This window comes from Mauremys reevesii, linkage group 10, assembly GCF_016161935.1.
Source record: "Mauremys reevesii isolate NIE-2019 linkage group 10, ASM1616193v1, whole genome shotgun sequence".
Lineage (NCBI taxonomy): Eukaryota > Metazoa > Chordata > Testudines > Geoemydidae > Mauremys > Mauremys reevesii.
In genome coordinates, this window is record NC_052632.1 from 15,167,666 (window position 1) to 15,190,584 (window position 22,919).

The 22,919-nt window shown below is 52.6% G+C and overlaps 2 protein-coding genes across 11 annotated transcripts in view; one reads left to right on the forward strand and one right to left on the reverse strand.

The window, feature by feature from the left end:
• Positions 1–19,598, reverse strand: PEX11A (peroxisomal biogenesis factor 11 alpha). 2 transcript variants are annotated; one of them, XM_039490987.1, is made up of 4 exons: positions 19,520–19,598; positions 13,005–14,413; positions 3,643–3,758; positions 1–2,724 (listed from the first exon to the last, which is right to left on the reverse strand). In XM_039490987.1, the coding sequence occupies exons 2-4, from the start codon at positions 13,046–13,048 to the stop codon at positions 2,153–2,155; spliced, it is 732 nt and encodes a 243-aa protein (XP_039346921.1). In that variant the 5' UTR covers positions 13,049–14,413; positions 19,520–19,598; the 3' UTR covers positions 1–2,152. The 2 variants fall into 2 exon arrangements, with proteins under 2 accessions (XP_039346921.1, XP_039346920.1); XM_039490986.1 differs by lacking the exons at positions 13,005–14,413; positions 19,520–19,598 and adding an exon at positions 6,830–6,968.
• Positions 6,971–22,919, forward strand: part of WDR93 (WD repeat domain 93) — a 21,327-nt gene continuing 5,378 nt past the window's right edge. Inside the window, exons 1-13 of one of the 9 annotated variants that reach the window (XM_039490976.1) lie at positions 7,112–7,833; positions 8,265–8,267; positions 9,296–9,656; positions 10,405–10,600; positions 11,770–11,834; positions 13,243–13,321; positions 14,158–14,285; positions 14,897–14,935; positions 16,817–16,904; positions 17,998–18,181; positions 18,434–18,504; positions 20,757–20,843; positions 21,946–22,077. In XM_039490976.1, coding sequence (XP_039346910.1) covers positions 9,390–9,656; positions 10,405–10,600; positions 11,770–11,834; positions 13,243–13,321; positions 14,158–14,285; positions 14,897–14,935; positions 16,817–16,904; positions 17,998–18,181; positions 18,434–18,504; positions 20,757–20,843; positions 21,946–22,077 — 1,336 coding nt within the window. In that variant the 5' untranslated portion in view covers positions 7,112–7,833; positions 8,265–8,267; positions 9,296–9,389. The other 8 variants (XM_039490979.1, XM_039490974.1, XM_039490982.1 and 5 more) reach the window with 8 other exon arrangements.

The window sequence follows — 22,919 nt, forward strand, 5'->3', positions numbered from 1 at the left end:
TTCAAACTCAGCTTCAGTTTATTGGTTGTGTTTCCCTAGACAATGTACAGCAGCAGCAGCCCTTATTCCAGGAGGCTGACCTAAAGAATTCTCTCCTTCTGGTTGATTGTCCAGCTTTAGTTATATTAAGCTAAATTAAATAAATTAAACCCATAGCTTCCAGCTCGCAGGGGGAACAGCAAGTATTAGCTTCTAAAATCTAGGGACCTGCCTAAGGAAAGGACTAAGACAGGCCTGTTGGAATCCCATAGCACTGAGCCTGGAAGCCTAAGCATCCTTGTCAGAACCATGTGGTGGTGTTACAGGTCAGCCCCTGGTGGTGGAAGGCTTTGAAGAGACCAGCCAGCCTGAAAACCTTTCCTCACTTATCCCCCTTCCCCGCACAGGAGAGTTTTTTCACTCTTAGGCTGTCTTACTTGGACACTTGAGTGTGACTAGGCTGGCCCTTCCACAGTCCCTCTGTACCAGAAAACTACCGGGAATGTTTGTAAACTCACCACCCTGCCCTCCCAGCTGTGGGGAGGGGCAAAGTCTCTGCATTGGTGGTGAGCAGAGATCACAGACCAGGCTCAGACCCAGAGAAGGGATCGTTTTGGCTCTTGCATCACAAGTAGATTCTACAGGAGCTGAGTCACAGATGCTAATGAAATTGGGATGTCTGTAAAGTCAGTCCCCCTCACCCACAAGGATGTCAAATAACGCACATCATACATGTTAGAAAATTAGACAGTATTTTCTCCCATAACCTGTGTAATAATTCAAAGCAACATTCCACCTAGATGGCTGGGAGAACAAAAGGGACGTGAGATCCGTAAAACCCACACAAACAGAGGTGACATAAGAGAAAACCACATGTCCTTATCCGAGCAGGTGGCCACGATGGGGTGCACTCTAGAGAGGGTCAGATAAAAGGATTCTCTTCTTGCGGGTGCTTATCAAAGGATTTTGGCATCAGCAAGTTTATCCCAGTCCAAGAGTGTAAGTTCCCTTTTCTGACAACACCCCCTGGCAGTGTCATTCCAGCTCACTCACCAGAAGCCCTGGGGCAGGTTTCTTTCAATAGCAGGAGGACTTAAAACTGATATTTGAAAACTTTCAGCAAAACTAAAGCAGTATCAGTGCAAAAGCTGCTTCAGAGAATACAGAAATTATCACCCTCCTGGGATTGCAAGGGGTTTGGTGTGTGTATCTGGGGGAAGGCTAGTGCTGGTGAATGGTGCCAGATCAGTAATCATGGAGACTGAAATCCTTTGCTTATCCCCAGCATGAGCAGCACTGAAGTAAGCTACCCCCATACACTGGAAAAAGACAGTACCTAACCATGACCAGGAAGGACCCTTCTAGAGAGGAATTCAGATTCCATGGCCCAGGCAATCCTTGGCCTTGTATTGTCAACAAGGAGGGCAGATGGGGTGGTGGTTTCTGGAATATAGACATCTATTCACTAGGAACTGGATCCAGTCCCACCAATACATATTCAATGGTGGCCACTATATCACCAAACAGTTGCACCCTTCAGTTACTACCAGCCTGGGCTGGATTTGAACCACTGCCTAGAGATGAAAAGCTCCATATATCCAATTACGAGTCCCCTGGCATCCTCCATCCCCCTCAGAACTCACATTTTAATTCAGGCCATTTGAACTACAGTTCCCAAAGCCTTCCTGGTACCAACCTGCTTGAATGTGTTCAAGAAAGACAAATAATTGTATGAACCCCCATTGGTGAATTCCGCCTTTCCAGTGTCAGCACCACTACTTATGGCTTTTTATACAATTTTAGTTGCCTGTGCAGCTATTCCACATGTCTATATTCAAATACAGGAGACAGCAATCTGTCCTTAACTAGCAGCAATTTGTAAAGTCTTGATTTCCATGTTTCACAATATTCTTCAGGGATGTTTTACTCAGTCCTCGCTCAGCCTGTTCACCGTTCTCTTCCATCATGTAGTATGTCACAGCACAGAGCAGCTCCTCACCTGAGAGGATATCAGGAAGGAGGAGGAGGAGGAGGAAGTAAAGCTGACTCCTCCAGAGAACAAACCACGTATGAAGAGCGATTGTCAAAAATGTTCATTTTTAAAATACCATCCTGGGAATGAAAACTGCCAGGGAAACAAGCCTGCCAGTTCACCGTATATGATGCTCTCAGATCAGTGCTTCAGCTTCATATGTGGACTTGCCACTGTGAGGATCCCCACCAGGGACGAGAGGAGGCCGCAGAGCCCAATAACTCCTGGGTTGGTTTTATAGATTCCCAGCTGGTCCAAAGGACTAGAGAGATCACAAAGGTTCTTCACTGTGTCTAGCAACAAGGGAGGGTGTTTCCTCAGGGTGTTGTACAGCAGGAGGAGAAAAGGCTGCAACCCACCTGCATGGAAACCGAACAGGTCCTGATCTTGTTCACCACAGTGAGAAGAGTTCTCCTTCCTTGCCTTCTCCCTGTGAGCCTCCTGTTCCATCCGCCAGGAGATCTCATACAAATCCCTGGTCAAACTCATCAGCAGTGAATAGTAATAGCATTTGGTAGCCCAATTCCGCCACTTCTGCTTGTCAACATCAGGGATGAGTCCAACACTCTTCACCCACAGGACTGTGTCACAGATGAAATACAGGACACGGTTGAGGTGGGAGGCTGTCAGGCAGAGACGGGGTACCAGGTCTGGTAGCTGGGTAGTTCGCCTGGCTGCTACCATGGCATGCACCATGTTGCCCAGTCTGAACACTGCAAGAGAACCCAGAGAAGTTAGCATGGCTCACTCCCTGTAGGCTGCTATCCAGTTTTGCTTTTCAACAACTAATTGGTCTTCTGGGCCTTGTATATTTAAATATTGTCTTTTCATTTGAGGGTAACTTTGTATTTACAGAAGTGAGAGGCTGACAATAGTAGAGCCATGTATAGTAGACAGATATGATGCAAGCTTCCCCCATATAGCTTCATTGATGCACCTCAATATTTGCCGGCAGCATTTCCTGCCATTCCAGTCCTGGGACATCCACACAGCTCTGCCAATGCCCGCCTGTCTGTTGTGACCTAGAACACCCTCCACTACTCCAGTCCCATTCTGGGATCTCTTCTGAACGGGAACTACCGATCATGCTAAGTTCTAAGGTGTAAGTGAGAGAGGATACAGAAAGACACTCTGCTGTAACCTGAAGAGGATTTAACACAGCTTCCTGGAAGGAAGGTGCTAGTGTACCAGTCCTATTGCACCTCTGAGCTACACCCTTTCTAAATTATTCTTGAGGGCTAATGATTCACAATCTGACCAACTCAGAACAACACCTTTTCTCAGCTGCACATTTTTTGGGGAATTATGCTACAGCTAGTTCCCTGCCTGCAGGTGTCATATATTTCAGTTCACAGCATGATTACAAGTAGTCTGCTTTCACTTACATCACAGCATTGGCTCCATCATGTGTATTTTGAGCAATACTAACCATACAACACAGCAGGTAATAGAGTGAGTGTAATTCTGGTGGGGGAAGGGTGTATCTACTATTCCATGATTACGCAAAATAAGGTCCTGTGATCCAAGGCTGCATGGTAATTTAACTACTTAAAAGCTAGCGCAACTGGCATCTGCTTAGCTGGAATAAGCAATATGAAGAGGGACCATCCCTCGGGATATGGGGTACTTACATTTACGGCCAGAGCGCATGCTAGATTCCAACTCCTTGAGCTTCATTATCACCGTCTCTTTGTCAGCCTTACGCTCTAATAAATAGCTAAGCAACATGCATGTGTGTTGGATGGCTCTGGAATGGAAAAAATGAGGAAAATGGTTGACAGGAGACACAGGGACCATTAATTGGGGGTGGGGGAGAGAAAAGAACAATTTCTTCCCAAGTTAGGGACTTCCTATGGACCATAACCATGCGACAGCACCGCACCCAGAGGTATAAAGATCACAGGATATTACTTGTTAGGGTCAGCAGTTTACGACATGCAGTGTGAGAAGCAATGCAAATGCAGTGTGAACATGACAATGGGAGACCATGCATCTGAGTAGCAAGCAGCCAATAAAGGGTTTTGTTGGGCACATTTGGCAATGTAAATGAATTCTGCCTGAAACATCCACAGGCAAATACTGCAGAAATGCTAGCTTGCAGCAAGGCTCTGGGTCTATGAAGGGACAAAGCCAGTTTCCCTGATGGAACAAGATACAGATCAGTAGAAATTTTTACCAGAGTCTGTTATTTGGCCCCAGCAATCACTAAGCAGCAATAGATATGCACTGGAATGGGTAGAATACGGAGAGACCCCATAGAAGGGGTAAGCTTCATAAATTACCTAACCCACTGCTGAAACCCAGCCAGCTCTGGGGTGGAACACAGGAACTGTATAAGCACACACTAGCATTGCACAATTTAGAATTGGAAGTGAAAAAGCAATGCCTCCAATTGAATCTACTAGCTTACAAAGGAGAAAGACACAAATGAGTAAAGGAATTGAATTGAATTGAAACGGGGCGGGGGGGGGGGGGGGAGGGAGTTTATAGAGGAACAATCAAGTAACCTGAGACGGATGGTGGCAGGCCAATGGGGCAAATACCCCTTACCAGGAGAAAGTGTCAAGAGATCAGTAATAGTCACAGGCAGCAAGGACCTGACTTTTACTTTTCATCCAAAGGCTGATAGTTCTCTACAGCACAGCACCCCGGCACCGCACTGGGGTATCATGTCAGCTGACTATGGGAGCATGTCCCCTACAGAGCCCCACAGCACAGAAACCCCTAGCACCGAACTGCGGTCAGCACTGACTGGGGGAGTGTGAGCCACACTGAGCCCACAAGCCACAGCATCCCCAGCACCAGGCTGGGGTCAGCACTGACTGGGGGAGTGTACCCCCTACTGAGCCCATACCCAACACTGCACCGGGTCAGCCCTGACTGGGGGAGTGTTCTCCTTACTGAGACCACACCCTGAGGAACCCTAACCCTAGGGTGGGAAGCCCTACCCAGAAGAACCCTAACCCTAGCTCCAAAAGCCCTACCCTTAAGAACCCTAACCCTTAGGGCAGAAGCCATACCCATAGGAACTATGACCACAGCTCCAAGTGCCCCACCCATAGAAACCCTGACCCTAGCTCCATGTGCCCTACCATTAGGAACCATAACCCTAGGCTGGGACGCCCTACTCATAAGAACCCTAATCATAGCTCCAAGTGACCTACCCATGGGAACCCTAACCCTAGCTCCAAGTGTCCTACCCATAGGAACCCTAACCCTAGATCAAAGTGCCCTACCCATAGGAACCCAAACCCTAGGGCGGGAAGCCCTACTGATAGGAACCCTAACCCTAGCTCCAAGTGCCGTACCCATAGGAACCCTAACCCTAGCCCCAAGTGCCCTATCCATAGGAACCCTAACCCAAGGGCAGGGTGCCCTACCCATAGGAACCCTAACCCTAGCTCCAAGCGCCCTACCCATAGGAACCATAGCCCTAGTTTCAAGTGCTCTACCCATAGGAACCCTAACCCTAGGGTGCAAAGCACAACCCATAGGAACCCTAACCCTAGAGCGGGGTGCCCTACCCATAGGAACCCTAATCCTAGCTTCAAGTGCCCTACCCATAAGAACCCGAACCCTAGGGCGGGAAGCCCTACCACAGGAACCCTAACCCAAGCTCCAAGTGCCGTACCCTAAGGAACCCTAAACCTAGCTCCAAGTGCCCTACCCTTAGGAATCCTAACCCTAGCTCCAAGTGCCCTACCCATAGGAACCCTAATACTAGGGCGGGAAGCCCTACCCATAGGAACCCTATCCTTAGCTTCAAGTGTCCTACCCATAGGAACCCTATCCTTAGCTTCAAGTGCCCTACCCATAGGAACGCTAACCCTAACTCCAAGTGCCCTACCCATAAGAACCATAACCTTAAGGCGGGAAGCCCTACCCATAGGAACCCTAACCCTAGCTCCAAGTGCCCTACCCATAGGAACCCTAACCCTAGCTCCAAGTGCCCTACCCTTAGGAACCCTAACCCTAGTTTCAAGTGCTCTACCCATAGGAACCCGAACCCTAGAGTGGGGTGCCCTACCCATAGGAACCCTAACTCTAGCTCCAAGTGCCCTACCCTTAGGAACCCTAACTCTAGGGTGGGAAACCCTACCCATAGGAGCCCTAACCCAAGGGCAGGGTGCCCTACCCATAGGAACCCTAACCCTTGTTCCAAGTGCCCTACCCTTAGTAACGCTAACCCTAGGGCGGGGTGCCCTACCCATAGGAACCCTAACCCTAGGGCTGGGGGCCGTACCCATAGGAACCCTAACCCTAGCTCCAAGTGCCCTACCCTTAGTAACCCTAACCCTAGCTCCATGTGCCCTACCCATAGGAGCCCTAGCTCCAAGTGCCCTACCCTTAGCCCAGTACCCTGCCGGGGTCAGCTCCGACTGAGGGAGCGCGCCCCATACAGCACCCCGGCACCGCGCCGGGATCAGCACTGACCGGGGGTGCGCGCCCCATACAGCACCCCGCACCGCGCCGGGATCAGCACTGAGTGGGGGAGCGCGCCCCATACAGCACCCCGCACCGCGCCGGGATCAGCAGTGACCGGGGGAGTGCGCCCCATACAGCACCCCGCACCGCGGTCAGCACTGAGTGGGGGAGCGCGCCCCATACAGCACCCCGGCACCGCGCTGGGTACTGAGGTCAGGCGCCGGGTCAGGCCTGGCTGCGTGGGGGCCCCGGGAGTGGCTCCCAGCGCTCTCAAGGGAGGCTCAGGTAACCCGCCCGCTCGGCTCGGGGCTGCAGGCGGGACCGGGGAGAGCGGCCGACAGCCCCCGACCGCGGCAGGCGCAAAGCTCAGCCCGAGCCCCAGGCCCCGCTCACCGGAAGAGCCGGTCCCGGCCCTGGGTCTGGTTGGTGAAGTTCACAAATGCCTCCATGCTGCCGCAGGGGGAGGGGAGAAACCCCCCAATCTCCTGCCGTTTTCGGGCTGGGGCCACTTCTTACTCCGCCCACCGCCCGGGACACAGACAGGCTCCGTCCCGTGGAGCTGGGCCCGGAACCCTCCGCCTTGGGGCATGTCTCCACCCGGACCGAGATCAGGCCTACCTAGCGCAGCAGTTACCATAGCAACCGATCAACGTTCGATTACAGGTGAGTGAGGGTCACTCAGCAGCACCTCCCAGGGAATGGTTATCCCCTAACGTGGGAATGGGGATCCCCTCAGCAACAGCATCCGGGAATGGGGATCCCCACAGCAGCACCTCCCAGGGAATGGTTATCCTCTAACGTGGGAACAGGGATCCCCTCAGCAACAGCATCCGGGAATGGGGATCCTCACAGCAGCACCTCCCAGGGAATGGTTATCCCCTAACGTGGGAATGGGGATCCCCTCAGCAACAGCATCCGGGAACGGGGATCCCCACAGCAGCACCTCCCAGGAAATGGTTATCCTCTAACGTGGGAATGGGGATCCCCTCAGCAACAGCACCTGGGAATGGGGATCCCCACAGCAGCACCTCCCAGGGAATGGTTATCCCCTAACGTGGGAATGGGGATCCCCTCAGCAACAGCATCCGGGAACAGGGATCCCCACAGCAGCACCTCCCAGGGAATGGTTATCCTCTAACATGGGAATGGGGATCCCCTCAGCAACAGTATCCGGGAACGGGGATCCCCTCAGTAGCACCACCCAGGGAATGGTTATCCCCTAACATGGGAATGGGGATCCCCTCAGCAACAGCACCTGGGAATGGGGATCCTCACAGCAGCACCTCCCAGGAAATGGTTATCCCCTAACCTGGGAATGGGGATCCCCTCAGCAACAGCACCTGGGAATGGGGCTCCCCACAGCAGCACCTCCCAGGGAATGGTTATCCCCTAACATGGTAATGGGGATCCCCTCAGCAACAGCACCTGGGAATGGGGCTCCCCACAGCAGCACCTCCCAGGGAATGGTTATCCCCTAACGTGGGAATGGGGATCCCCTCAGCAACAGCACCCGGGAATGGGGATCCCCACAGCAGCACCTCCCAGGGAATGGTTATCCCCTAACCTGGGAATGGGGATCCCCTCAGTAACACCCTCCCCAGAGGTGGGGATCTCCTCAGCAATAACCCATCGCCATGAATAGGGATAATTAATTCCAGGAGACCCCCTGGAAATCCAGTGGCTGGGCCTCCCAGCTTTGAAAATTAAACCTTGTTGTAAGACTCAGCGCTTACCCCAGAATCACCTAGTCTTCAGGATCTCACCAAAGCCTGCCTCTCATTTATCTGTCTCCTCCACTCTCTATCCCTTGGCATGCCCTTTATTGTAGAAGGTAGCATGGATCCTGATTTGTACCTAAGCAGTTCTAGTTGTTTTGTCTAGGGCCTACTATCTGCTACCAGGCTTGTTGGGGCCGAGGGAGGGGGCATATGGCAACATTGCAGTTGCCAGTTCACACACACTGGTGGTTCACTCCACTTTCTCTGTATGAGTGGTTGAATCAACATGGCCTCTGGTCCCAAGCCAAATAAACCTATACAGCACTTGTTTAATAGGTTACATTTTAGAGCTCCTCCAGCATCAACAGAGTGGAAAAGCTTGTATAAGTTGGGGCATGGGTACAGCTTCCTGTAACTTTTCAGGAAAACGACTCTTTTGTGCTGGATTTTTTTACACTTGTTTTCAGCCCAAAGGGGAATTTTTGGTACAGTTCCATTTGGCCCTTTCTGAGTTGTGTCAGTAGGAAATGTTTTGTTTTCCAAGTGTTTGTAGATGATATTTCTGTGCTCTGATCATTGAGGTAAAGCCTCAAGGCCACCCATCGGGTCTGGAGCCTCATTGTGCTAGGCAATGTACAAACATCTAGGAAGTCGGAGGCCCTGTCGGTTAATTTAAGAGCTACTAACTTTCCGTAAGCTTAGTTCACAGTGACACAGGCCTTTGACTAGTGCAAAGAAACTAAACAAAGAAATAAACAAAGTTTTAAGCAGTTTGAAAAAATGTTCCTTTGAAACAAATCATATCTCTAACTTTCTCCAGGCTGGATAAGAAGGGAGACAAGCAAAAATCTGTCTATGTGTATCCCTAATCTATCTGTAACACCACGCCCAAAACTTGTATAACTAGCTGTGCATTTTAGATGTCTAATCACCTGTGTACTTAACCTGCATATATCCACATGGATGGTACTTGCATGGCACAGCACTGAGCTGTATAGGAGACCATGGGGAGACAATGGGGAAAGCAGAAGTGAGTCCTACAAAATAGATATAGTCATTTCTCCATATAAAGATAGGAAGCTTCCTTCTTTGTTGTAGCTAGTTCCTAAGTATAATCATCGTTTCCTCCCATTATCTCCAGGATCTATTTACTGTAGGAGTTCCTGGGTCTCTCCATCTACTGTGACTACTGTGTAGGGCACCTGTGTTGTCATCACACCAGGGAAGGCAGAAAGATGCCAGTATATATCCGGAAACATCCCCTGGAGATCCCTCCACCTTCTGAAAAGGACTGGATTAAGAAGGATGAGGAAGAAAATTTCTTCCTGCAGGATCCCGATCAAATCTTTGATTCGTTGCCTCAGCCCTTCCGGATGATCAATAAACTGGTGACTCTAGTATTCGAGCAGGCCTGGGAAATCATTGAGAAGAGGGAGGCACTCAGAGAGGCACAGATACAGAAGGTCAAGCCCACGTTGTACCTGCCCACAGCTGAATTCCAGGTACCGAGACCCTTCACAGCACAGCTGCCACCTGTCGTTGCAACAGTTTGTCAAGGCAGTGTCAGTTCAGTTCCTTTTGCTTTCTTCTTCCATTGTCACCCCTCCACCCATTTAAATTCCCGGGACTCCATTAGCATTTCCCTCGCTTTCAGTTTCATTCCACAAGACTACAGCTCTAAACTTGCTCATCTGAAGTACCTGGACTGAGCCCATCACACCTTCCTGAAAGAGGAGAGGTGGTATTAAATCATATCAGGCTCACCCTCTGCTTCTCTGCGCCAGACTGACCCTAGCACCTGCTTATTCTGGAGAAGTTGATGAGTCTATTGCTATCATATGGACAAACTCAACTGTGTTTTCAAAATAATACTTTAGAAATGGTGCAGAGCAGCATCGAATGCAGCTGCATGGTGCCCAGGGACTGCATGGGCTGCAGAATGTCTGCGTTTGCTCCGCTCTCCCCGTGGGGGTAGCTGGAAGTGGGAAAGCTCTAGTGCTGCTGAATGGTGCCTGGAGATTGAAGGCTTCTGTTTATCCCTAGTGCTGGCGGTGGCAGGGAGAGCTTCCCTTGAAGATGTGCCTCACCCTTGATATTGGTGGTATCTTTCTGAGATTGGAGCTAGACTTCATGCCCTAGTGAGATCATGGGATTTCGCTGGCAAATGGTTGGTGTAGCTGATCAATCCCCCTGTCAGGGAGTGGCAGGGCAGGGTCATGTTCTCTTCTGCTTTGTTTTTCATCTCTGCAGGTGATGGGAAGAGCCAACTGCCTTGCAGCCTCCGGACAGCATGTCTTTGTTGGGCTTTCCTCAGGGCTTGCGGTTTTCAACACGCCCAGCTGTAAACGGATCTGTGCTTGGGAGTCAACCAAGCTAGAGATTTGTGCCATCCGTGCCTCCAACCTTGGCAATGAGACCCACCTTCTCGTTACTGTGGATGACATGGGTAGGTACCCCATGAGCTTCCTCAAGTCCCATGTGGGAAGAATTTTGAGGACAAGCTTGTGCACTATGATGGAATGGAGGTGGTGGGTGGCAGTGGGACCTACTCAGTAGAAAAGAGGTAGAGCAAGGTGGAAATAAGCATGACTAACACATTTTTGAGAGGATCCTGCAAACAATGGGGACTAGTCAATAGACTTCAGAGTGGGGGGTGGCCCCAGAGCTAGTGCCCTCCCTGTGCTGCAGTGTGGAGGTTCGGATGAGGAGAAAAGATCTGTCAGCTCCATATTGGATCCAGTAGCCCCACCATGATACTAGTGTATGCAGCAGTCCCAGAAGGGTCCATTGGCTTCTGGTCGAGTCCAACGCTAATGAAGTGGGCTTTAGTTCTCTTTCCATTAGAGAGAAGAAAGTTGTATCTGAGCAAATCCCCTTGGAGCACAGGCTATCTCCAAGCTGGACTTGGCTAATGTGGCCATCCCAGGGTGTGCGTGGGAGGGAGGACGTGTGAAATCCCACGTCCTGGGTGCTGCTGTAACACCCCTAGCAAGGCAGATGCATAGATGCTTTCCAAGTTCTGAGCATCGCTGCACTGACTCCAATAGCTGAAAATGCCTGGGGCTCCCACCCACCTTCCCCTTTCCTATTTGAAGCTGTGTCCTTGGGGACGAGGGCTGGATGCAGGTCTCTCTGCTTATGTCTACACTGCAGCTAGCAGCAAGCCTCCCAGTAAGCTGACAGACCTCATGCTAGTGGGACTCAAGCTAGCACTGTAAAAATAGCAGCATGGATGGAGCAGCAGGAGCAGCAGCTCAGACTAGCCACCGAGCTCAGAGTCAGGGGGTCGGGTGGGCTTGGACTCTGCCAATAGCCTGAGTTGCCGTCTGTGCCACAACGTCCACACCGCTATTCTTAGCATGCTAGCTGAAGTGGAGCGAGCATAAGTCTGTCTGCCCAGTCTGGGGAGCAAACTCCCGCTGCAGCGTGGGTATTCCCTCTGGCTGGGGCCATCAGCACTGCTCTGTGTGTCACTAGGCAGCAAGCTGTGGCCGAGTCTTCTGAGAGCCACAGAAGGCACCTAGTCCTAGTGCTGTTACTGCAGCCTCCAAAGGAGCTGAGTTGTGCCCCTCACTCTCTTCCCACCCACCTCTTGCCTCTGTTTTTCTCTTCCAGGACTTGCCCGACTCTTTTATTTTTACAGGGACAGCCTGCTGCTCATCAAAGTCCTAAACGAAGTGGTAAGTCCTGTGTGTGCCACGGGCACTGAGGCGAAAGCCCTTGTGTAGTAAAGGATCAGGATTTCTAACAGCACTCAGGAAACACACTGCTAAGAGCAGCAGCTGGAATGGAGGTCAGAGGTCCTGTTAACTGGGTCAATGGTGCACAACTCACCTGTAATCCTCTTTGAACCCATATTATCCCCGGTACAGACCCCAGGTTATGCCCAGAATCTTCTCTGAGATGTCAAAATCCCAGGGGTGCATCAGCATTCAGCAACAAACGAGCTCAACACCATAGAAGCCCTGTCTTTAAATAATGTGGAGTCTGACTCTGGCAGACTGAGCCAGAGCGACTCAGGCACAGGGATAGGAGTGCTGGGCTGGAGGGGCTCAGGTGGAGGGGTGGGGTGGGGGCTCTGGGCTGAGGGACAATTTGTACTTGTTTCCCCTCTTTAGCATGTTGAAAAGCTCCTTAGCCCTCCCAAGCCACTCGCAGGGGGCTGGGCCTCGGGCTATAGCTGCATGTCAAGGCTTTGGGGGCTCTGACCACCCGACAAGTTCCTGGATCCCCTCCGCCTCTGTGCACTGCACATCTCCTTTGTGACAAACCCCACAGGGCAGCAGGATGTCCCATTGCTGCCATCCCTGGCTTCAGAGCATCCCTCAGGCTGGGCAGCAGGCACATGGACCCAGCAAGCCTGCTCTCTGCAAACACCCCCACTACCCAAGGCCAGCCTTACAGGGATCACAGACACCCTGGGCACCCCACGGCCAAAGGCCAGGGGAATGAGCCTTTGCTCAGGCTTCAGGAAGAACATCTCAGGGCTGAAGGCTCCCCACTGAGGACCCAAACCATAGTTGGCTGTAAAGATTCCTGTCCCAGTCTTAAAGGCCCTGCCCAGTCTACCCCCTGCCAGTCTGTGCTCTCAGCTCTCTCTGCCTTTATCACCTTTGCTCTGCCCATGCCACTGCTTCCTTCTTGCCTTTCTCCCATGCTCCTCCCCCTGCGGAAGCTACATTCTGCACCTGCTGGAGCTCGTGGGTGGCTTTGAAGGGTAGCCCAATGCAGAGCCCGCTGCACGAAGCCAGTGGAGACATGACTCTGATGAGGTGTGGAGCCGAAGGAAATGGACACAGCAGTTTAGCCCAATGCGCACAAAAAAAGGCACCTCTGGCCACCAGCCCTACCTGAGAATCCTGGAGCAGGAGCAAACCCCCAAGAACAAGGGCATCTTCTCCTCCCCTCCTGCTCCCACACCAACTCTCTGCGCATGGAACGTTCTTCCCGGACCTGTTCCCAGGGCACCTGCCTCTTTGCAGTCAAATTCCCAGGTGTATTAGCAATAAGGGCGCACCACAGCAAGCATCACTGTCCCTGCTCAGCAGCCGCAGCCTTTTCTGATGCCAGCATGTTTTTCTTTGGCAGGAAGAGATCAGCAAGAGAAACACCTGTGTGGAGGCGGAGCTCTCCCAGGGGGGCGATTATGCAGGCATCCTGCTGCAAGGCAAGTGCCAGGGATTTGCAGTGTATCAAATGCTGGCTGCCCTGCTTCAATGGGTGGGGCCTGCAGCTCATGCAGCTTTGTAAAACTTATTCACCAGTCTAGGGAGGGTCCTCTGGGATTCCCCAGTGCTCTCCTGAGTCAACCCAACCTGTCCTTCCAGGCAAGGAGAGCTGACACTGCTCCTCCCTTTCATCTGCCAAAAGGCTCAGCAGGGACCCAGCCCGTGCGGCCAGCTCATGGAAGGCAGCTCGCTCTGGGGCTGCCAGACAGGCCATTCAAAGCAAAGCAGACTCCCTCCTCCTGCTCTAATCACCGACCCCAGCTCCTCAACCCTGTCCCCAGGCCCCACATTTACACTGGGAGCATATGGGCCTGTATACTGAGAGGCTGTCTGCTCTGACACAGGCTGGAGAACTGCACAGAGACGCCCTCCCCAAACCTGCTGCAGCAAACAACCCTCGCCAAAGCACAGGAGTTTTAGTCACAGTTCTAGTCTCAGAGCAGTGAGGGCCATGTGAATGCCCCCTTCTGGGGCAGAAGGGTCTCGATGCCCCACAAAGGAGCTCTGCTGGAACCTTGAGGGCTAGAAAAGCAGGACATGTGACACCCCGCAGGCAGCCAATAGAAGACCACTTTGCAACATGACCCAGTCTGTATAGCTGTACTCCCTAGATCAGCATCCATGATATGGGGCTTTGTGGGGATATGAGCTGGGGGATCCTATATTTGAAAGGGAACACTAATCCCATTCTTGAGGGTACATAATAGCAGAGTCCTCTTGCCTGAGAAACCTTTTCTCCTCCTTTCCAATTGCTCAATGCAGTTTCCCAATGCAGGCAGCACAGAAGCTTGGCTGGAGATCTACCGATTGCCTAAGGAGTCCTGGCTGAAGGAGACAGACCATTCCCAGGCAGCTGCAGCAGTGTCATCTTTCAGGGAGAGGCGGCTCAGCCAGGCGTCTACGGTACAAAATGTTTTTCTTTCCTACTGAGATATCTTCTGTCTTGCCCTTTCACCTCCATCTCTTTCCATAGCCCTTGTTCTCACAGCTCCACTGGCTGCACCGACCAGGCTGGGTGGGTTTGTCAGCACCTTGATGGGGAAGGAAGCGGGGACGTTGTCACCCAACCCAGATTTCACAAGCCCCTTGTATTGTTGGGCCACTATTGTCACCCACAAGACAAGTTTTCCAAGGAGGTTCCTCTAGATCAGAGGCCACAATTCAATGTGCTCCCCTCCCGCTAAGTGTTGCCTCCAACTAGGGAGGGGTCCAGTGCAGGGTGGTTTCTCAGGGAGCCATTTCTACCCCCTAAAATGCCCTTCATACTGGCAGATTGGCCCAAAAAGGGCCTTAGTGTAACTGAGAATTGGGTGCGGTAGCTCCAAGTGTGAGTCAGGGAAGCTGATTCTCCAGTCTGGGCTTCTTTGAATTGGCTTCATTTTTCAGTCCCAGGCCAAAAAGAAGACCTGGCTGTGTGTCAGAGCCCCACTTGCTCAGGTGGAGAAGGGGATGCTCTGGATTACCATGGCCAGTTTGTGTGAACTAACCACAGCCTCCTTCTATTTCCTTGGCAGAAAAGTCTGGACCTGCCGGGAGAGGGCTCTGCAGAAACGGTAACCAAGGCCTGAGTGAGAATTTACCAAGCTCTCCAGGCAGATTATAGATGTTGAGTTGGTGGCTGCACCTTGAACCCCCTGCATCCCAGCCCTTGGGGAAGAGCTCCAGGAATCTGGGCCCCATTCTTTGTTCTAAGCATCTAGTGGGTCCATTCCAATGTTCACCTGGGCTAGTCCCCTCCAGACCCCAGATCAGCAGAGGCTGGCCTTGCCATTTAACAGGAGCTGCTGTTCAGCACTGATGGGCCAGCTCCCCACCCCCAGTGGCTGAGACCCAAGGCAAACGGAGCAGTAGAGAGGGGAATGTTAGGTGTTCAAGTACTCCCCTTCCCCCTTGCATACACCTAGGTCTTCAGTCTCACTAATCCACATGCAGGTACCTAGCCACGTCTCTGTGCAAAGACCAGTGCTGAGGGCAGGAAGCTGATCATAGATTATCGGGGTTGGAAGGGACCTCAAGAGGTCATCTAGTCCAACCCCCTGATCAAAGCAGGACCCTGCTGCTGGCCTCTTGCTTGTGGCAAATGTCCGATTCCCCATTCCCAACCGAGCAGAGGGGATTCTAGCCCATCACAGGTACCTTGAAACCCACATTGGTTCTTGTATTCAGCAGCAATCTGAGTATCCCTCACCCCTAGTTCTCTCTCACTGGAGCCTGAAGACATCACATGCTGTAACCAGGACCATGCTGCATCCAGGGACCTTTGGGGAGGGATCCCTAATGGTAGTTAGGCAGAGATGAAAGTCAGTCAGTCTGGTCCGGCATACCGGCAAGAGCCAGTACGCCATGCTGGACCGGACTGGCTTCCCCGGGCTGGTGATTTAAAGAGCCCAGGGCTCCCTGCAGCAGCCAAAGCCCAGGGCCCTTTAAATCTCCTCCTGAGCCCCACTGCTGGAGCCCTGGGGTAGAAGCAGCAGGGTTCCGGTGGTGATTTAAAGGCCCAGGGCTCCGGCCACTGCAGGGAGCCCTGGCCCCTTAAAGCGCCGCCCAAGCCCTGCTGCCACTACCCCAGAGCTCCGGCAGCAGGGCTTGGGCGGTGCTTTAAAGGGCCAGGGGCTCCCCACAGCAGCCATAGTCTTGGCCCTTTAAAGCGCCGCCCGAGCCCTGCCACTGCTACACCGGGGCTTAGGCAGCAGGACTCAGGCAGCGATTTAAAGGGCCCAGGGCTGCCCGCCAACAGAGTCCTGGGCCCTTTAAATTACCGCACTAGCCCAGCTGCCAGAGCCCTGGGGTAGCGGCAGCAGGGCTCTATTGACAATTTAAAGGGCCTGGAAGTCCTCTGCAGTAGTGGCGGCCAGACCGCCGGGCCCTTTAAATTGCCCCTGAGCACTGGGGCTCCCAGCCACCTCTGCAGCTGGTAGCTCGGAGGTGATTTAAAGGCCTCGGCGCTCCAGGCCACAGTCAGAACCCCAAGGCCTTTAAATCAAGATTTAAAGGCCCCACCTCTTTCAGTTGAGACCATCCCATACCGGTAAGTCCTTTAACTTACTTTCACCTCTGTAGTGAAGGTACCCTAAAGGGTAGGGTATTTGGAGCACTGGGTGATAGGGCATCTCGGGAAGAGCTGAGGGTGGAGTGCTAATGAAAGTAGGATCCCATGGGGCAGTGCGTGTTTCCCTTCTGATGGAAGCTATGCTTTGGCTCCATCCCTCAGGCCGGTGGGGCATGGCCTACATAGTGCACACAGTGACAGTGGGAGCAGCATGCTGGGAGGGGAGTGTTGCGAACCCTTCCTGGGAGGAAGGTTTGAGACACCAGGGAACAATTCTGCAGGTTTCAGCTGTGAGAACTTTGTCGTCGGTAGCATGAGGCAGCACAGGCCACAGAGCAGCTCCTGGACATGCCGGTGCTCAGGGTGGCTGTCTCTTCCATTGTAGGAATCACCCATGTCTGCCAACAGAGTTGAAACTAAGCTGAGTCTCCCAGTGCTGCTGCTGAAGGTCAGGTCGCCCAAACCTCTGACAGGTCAGGCCCCTTCTCTCGGGCCCTTTGTTTTTGGTGGGGAAGTGGGAATTTACTCAAGTCTGGTTAAGTAATAATGGTTGTGCCTCTCTGCATATTTGTGTCTCTCTTTGGGTGCTTTCATGTGTCTGTCTCTGCGTGTTTGTGTTTCTCTCTGCGTGAGTGGCTGGATAGCAACATAAAGATAAAAAATGACAGTAAAATGCCCGCTGGTGCTACCTTGCCTGTGGCTCATCTCTGATCCTGGAGTGGGACTTGTTGCTTACTCAGCTATTAGTACCCCAGCTGCATTAGTGATGCATCACCTCTAGTAACGATTATTATGTATATTACAGTGGTGCTTAAGGCCCCACCTGCGCCCAAGGCTCTGTGGCAGTGGGGTACAACACACACACACACACACACAGATACTACCCCTACCCCATGGAGCTTTGAATCTCTTCCTCTTGCTCACTGCCTGGTCTTAGTGGCCTTTCTTCTCCTCCACCCTTATTCTTACCAAGAGCAGTGCTAGACTCAGCCTGGCTGTCTGAGCCCACATGATCCCTATCCAATACCAGCTATAGAGGGGTAGAGCAGCTGATCAGAGAGAAGAACACAGAGGGAGGCAGCCTGGGGTTTGGGCCCCTTCCCCAGGGATAGATGAGGCAGAAAGCAGCCACCATTGCTGTTGTAAAAGGAGCTGGCTCCTGGCCAGGGACATGGGCCTTATGCTAGGTCAAAGGCCTGGGAGAGGTGGTTCCATCCAAAGGAGAGAGAATGGACTCAAGTCTCCCACCTCCACAATGGTGTGACCCTACATGAAAGGGGAAGGGTTGTTCCTCCCCCAAGAGCAGTGGTTCTCAAACTGGGGCCACTGCTTGTGTAGGGAAAGCCCTTGGCAGGCTGGGCCGGTTTGTTTACCTGCTGTGTCTGCAGGTTCAGCCAATCGTGGCTCCCACTGGCCGCGGTTCGCTGCTCCCAGCCAATGGGAGCTTTCCCTACCCAAGCAGCGGCCCCAATTTGAGAACCACTGCCCAAGAGCCTTCCTAGATCTCAATGGATTCTGCTTCTTCTGGGGCTCTCCCCCCCCCCCCCTTTGGTGTTCACAATCCAGGAAGCACTTTTAAAAGCCCTTTAGAGGCCCTGATGAAGATTGATGATGGCAGTGTGATCGGCTTGGGGCAGAATCACATGATCAAAGACTACCAATGGGAACAGCAGGATGCAATCTTTCGCAGCACCTTCGAAAAGCATCTGGAGAGAGAAAGTGAGCCTGACAGCAAGGAGGAGAAACCCAGGTGAGAGGGATGCAGGAATGCAGCTCCACCCCTTGCATGCTGGCATTTCAGCCCAGGGATTCATAGGAGTTGCCATCACACTCTACCATCATCAGGGCACTTCCCAACTATTACTCTAAACCGTGGCACAAGAGGTTGGCTCCCTGGTCCCGAGCCATGAGGGTATGGCCACAGCCACTCCTGATCATGTTGAATTGCTCTGTTTATCAAGGTATTTCCATAGCATGTATTTATTATCCCTTCCTTTCTCAGCCACGCTGTGTTTCATTTTCTCCTACCCAGCCGGATACTGCAGATTGGACCCGAAATCAAAGCACAGCCAGGTAATATAAAGTGGATAGACAGAATGCATAATTAATCTGTGAACTCACTGCTGCAGGATATTGAGTTTCAAACTAGATCAGGCATTATGATGACAAAGAATAGCATCTGAAAAGACATAAGCCAGGATGAAAATGATAAGGGCTATCAGTCCTCATGCACTAGGCATATGCAAAATGCCAGCTGGGTTCATAAGAACTTGCCCCATGGTATATTACTGCACAAGAGAAGATTTATATCCTCCTCTGCAGCATCTGACATTGGTCACCCTGGGAACGAGGATGCGGGACTAGATGGATGACTGGCTACTTTCCTGTGGGTCTAACCAAAGCAGGGTAAAGTGGGCACTGCCATAGGCCAGGAAGTGCTGTGAGTGGGCCGGGGCAACAGGTGTCTTTGCTTACTGCCGGTTCATGATTCAGCAGTGAAGCTCTCTGTCCGTGTCCAGCCATCTTGGTTTATAATTCAGCAGCCACAGAAACTGCTGCAACAGATGTTCCCAGTTGGTGATGCATGGAGAGCTGGCTCTCTTTCTTCTTCTCAGATGAGAGCAAGAGGGTGGGAGTGGGAGGAAGAGAAGAGCAGAAGGTGCCCATGAAGTTAGTTGTCCCTTGTGAAGAAGAGTTCTTATTGCACTAAAGAAGCCCTGTAATGGGGTGACAACTGTCCTTGCAGCTCCTCCTGCTGGTTGTCCAGGGAATTAGCTCTCCAGCCTTTGGAGCACCCTCTGCAGGCCCACGTTTCACCTGTCACTGGCCCCTGTGTCCCTCCCAGACCCCAGTGCCCCTTTCCCTTGGGTGCTGCCCCCTGGAAGTACCTCTTCAGCTCTCTGGGTCTCCCCTCCCAGGGGAATCCCCAGCCCCCTATCCCCACCTCAGTATATGGCTACTACCAGTCCCCATCTAGCCCCCACCCACTAGGGCAGACTGCAGTGTATACACCATTCATCACAGGCAAAGGGGGGTTTGGACCTGCTGCCTTTGCCTACCCCAGACTACCCCTCTGTAGCCCTAGTACCTGTTTTGGCCTTTATCAAGGCCTGCAGCCTAGGGGTTCTGCCAGCTGAAGCACCCCAGCTCCTTTAGCCTTTCACCCACCCGCCAAGCCAAGCTCAGCTCAGCTCAGCTCAGCTCAGCTCAGCTCAGCTCAGCTCAGCTCAGCTCAGCTCAGCTCAGCTCAGCTCAGCTCAGCTCCCAGGCAGCCAGGCCCTTCTCCCTCAAGAGCTAGAGGAAGAATCCTCTCAGCAGCTGGCTTCCCTGGCCTTTATAGGGCCAGCTATGGTCTGATTGGGGCATGGCCACAGCTGTGGCTGTTTCCCCAATCAGCCAAGACTTGCTTCTCTCCCTAGCATTAGCCCTCATGCAGCCTCAGCCCTGTCCCCAGGGCTGATTTCAAGCCCTTCAGGGCAGGAGCGGGTGACCACCCCGCTACAAGCCCCAAATCCATAAATGCTTGTCCCCAGTACTACCCAGTACTCTATCAGATGAATGACAGAGAGGCAGGGTCAGGCGATGGGGAATGGGAGGGGAGGTCTCCTGAGTCAATCTCCCTGTTAATATATGACTCCCACTATGGACACTTTTGAGAACACCCCGTGCTCCTGACTGGTTGAGTCCCTGTGGCAGTTTGGCTGCTGTGGAATTCTGGGATGCAGTGAAAGGAACAGCCTTCCTCTCGCAGAACCAACTGGTGTCACCAGCATTTTAACCAGCAGTTCCTGTCCTCAGGCAGGTCAGCAAGTGGCACCAGCGCATTAGCCTGCCATCTTTGTGCCAACATCTCCTCACTCAAACCAGCTGTGTGGCCCAGGCCCCAAGGAAGTTGTCATAGGTCAGGTGCCTGCTGCTCCCAATATATGCTGGCACTGGGGGCATGGCTGTTGACGGCAGAGGGGCATAGTTCTCACACCATTGCACAGCAAATGTCTCTCACCAAACACTTCAGCATCCCCAGTGGTTGATTGGGCGTCCTGCTGCCTGGACCACCTCTTGTAATGGGGACTGCCAGGTGTGGAGGAGGGGCTGACATAGGCAGTCAGAAAAGACAGGCAGGGAAAAAATATCACCAGGAATAAGAATTTTTGTTCTATTTCTGGCTCTGAATGAGCAACTCCAAGGGATGCGGGGCCCAGACAAGTTTCTCCAGCGTGCTGATGAAGCTGGCACAGGAGACTTCTCTGTGTAGCTCGGATTCCCTCAACCCAGGCTTTCGAGCTGCCCACTCCCCTCTCCTTTCTCTGATCTCCCTCTTCCAGACGTGCCCACTGGCATCAGTGTGCATTGGAATGGAAGCCACAATCTCTGCCTGTATTTACTCACCCGGCCATCAAAGGAGAAAACGGGTAAGAAGTGAAAGGATGGGGGGCAGGAGGGTACTTATTTTCAGACTGCTGCTGTAGATTTCAAAAGAAAGTGGTTTGTATTAAAAAGCTTTTCCCTTTAACCCTGCACTGGCAGGAGATCTTCTGACCTTTCCCAATAGGGCCCTCTTAGGATCTTCCTGACCCGAGAAGGGCCCCCACTGTCAGGCTGACATGTCCCAGAGGGCATGGCCCCTGAGCTTTTCCATACCTTTTGCCCTGGTAGGGCACTGTGTGTTTGTCCCCATGGAGCTCAGTCTCCCACAGCCTCAGCATTTCTGAGTCAGTAATTCACAGGAACCAGCAGTGAGCTCACAGCAGAGAGGGAAACTGGGGCTGACCAGAGAGTGCTTCCACCCTGCCCAGGTGTGAGGAAGAGGCTTAAGGGCTAAAAGTCCAACCACACCAGGAAGGGGATTGTTTTCCCAGACACGCTGGGATGGGAATCCTCTAAAGGCAGCATCCTTAGCCCCAGGGCTGGAGGGCAGGGAGTACTTTATTTCACTCTCGGTTGGCCAGTGTTGAGAAGGGGCTGAGCCAGCTTTCAGGGCTGCCTGGGGGTGGGGGTGGGGGGCAAGTGGGGCAATTTGTCCTGGGCCCCACAGGGGCCTCGTGAGCCCTGGCCTAGCGGCGGTCCAGGTCTTCGGCAGCATTTCAACAGCGGGGGGCCCTTCAGTGCTGTCGAAGACGTGGAGCGACTGAAGGGCCCCCCGCCGCCGAAGACCCAGACTACTGTCAAGTGAGTACAAGCACCACAGCTCCCCTGCTTTGCCCCAGGCCCCCTGAATCCTCTGGGCAGCCCTGCCAGCTTTTATTAGCTAGAAGAAGTGAGACATAAAAGAGGAGAGGAACTGGCCCCATGATTCACATTTCTCCATTAGGCCAGGGTGGCAGCTGGATGGTGAGGATTTCCAGATGGACAGTCTCCCAAGTGAGGCCACTACAGCAGGCAGCTCCTGAACTGCACCTATTGTACTCAGACCAAGAAGGCTAACACACACTAGAGGCTGATGTGGGTGGGGGGGACTCCCCATCTCCCTGAAGATGAGGCTCAGCTGTTCAGGGGCCATGTTTCTCCCTCCAGATGCTGAGCTAAAACCTGACACTGTCTGGCCATGTGCCGCTCCAATCACCTGCTCAGCTGTCACCTCCTGCTCCTCTTACATGGCTCTGGCATGTGAAGATGGGATGATAACGGTGTGGGACAGATGTCTAGGTGAGCTTTCCCATTGCTGGAATTGATGGGTACCTGTGGGAGGCTGACGGGGATTCTCTCCCTTGGGACTTGGGGGTCTGGATGTGCCAGCTGGGGATCACAGAGGGGTTTTCAAGAACATTTTCCAAAAAAACCTGCAGGCTTGCTGGTTCCCTAGCAACAGGTGGCCAAACATCCCAGGTGCCTTAGCTGAGTAGCAGAGTCTCTCATGTCACATGGCCTGAGTTTTCAGAGGCCAGTTCCAGTTCTGACAGAACTATCCCCTGTCCTGCAAGAGGACAGTGAAATCAAGATGTCTTTGGGGCTGGCCAACAGTTATGTTTGCAGCAGCTAAGGCTATAAGTGCCTAGGGTGACCAGATGAGATGAAGAAAGTATCAGGACACATGGGAGGGGGGGGGTGTCCACCGGCGGAGCAAAAAAAAAAAAAGCTGAGTGGTGGCAGTGGAGGAAAAAAAAAAAAGTCGAATGCTGCCGGCGGAGCAAAAAAAAACAAAAAAAAACGGTGCTGCCAGCAGAGCACAATATCATCCCAACCAAAGATCGGTCGGGACACGGGACAACAACCCAAATATCGGGACGGTCCTGATTTTTATCGGGATGTCTGGTCACCCTATAAGTGCCCTGCCTGAATGTTTTGGGGACATTCCCCCATTTGGACAACATAGCCTCATGCTATTTGTGGGGCTGAAGCAGTGTCAGCACATCATGACCCTACGATTCACTATGACAGGTTCACAGCATCACTGGGCTGTGATGCAATGACTGTCCCAGAGCAAAGCTCAAGAGCATGCCCTACTCTGTACTTGGGCTGGTCCTGTGACTGCACCGGGGCAGGCCACA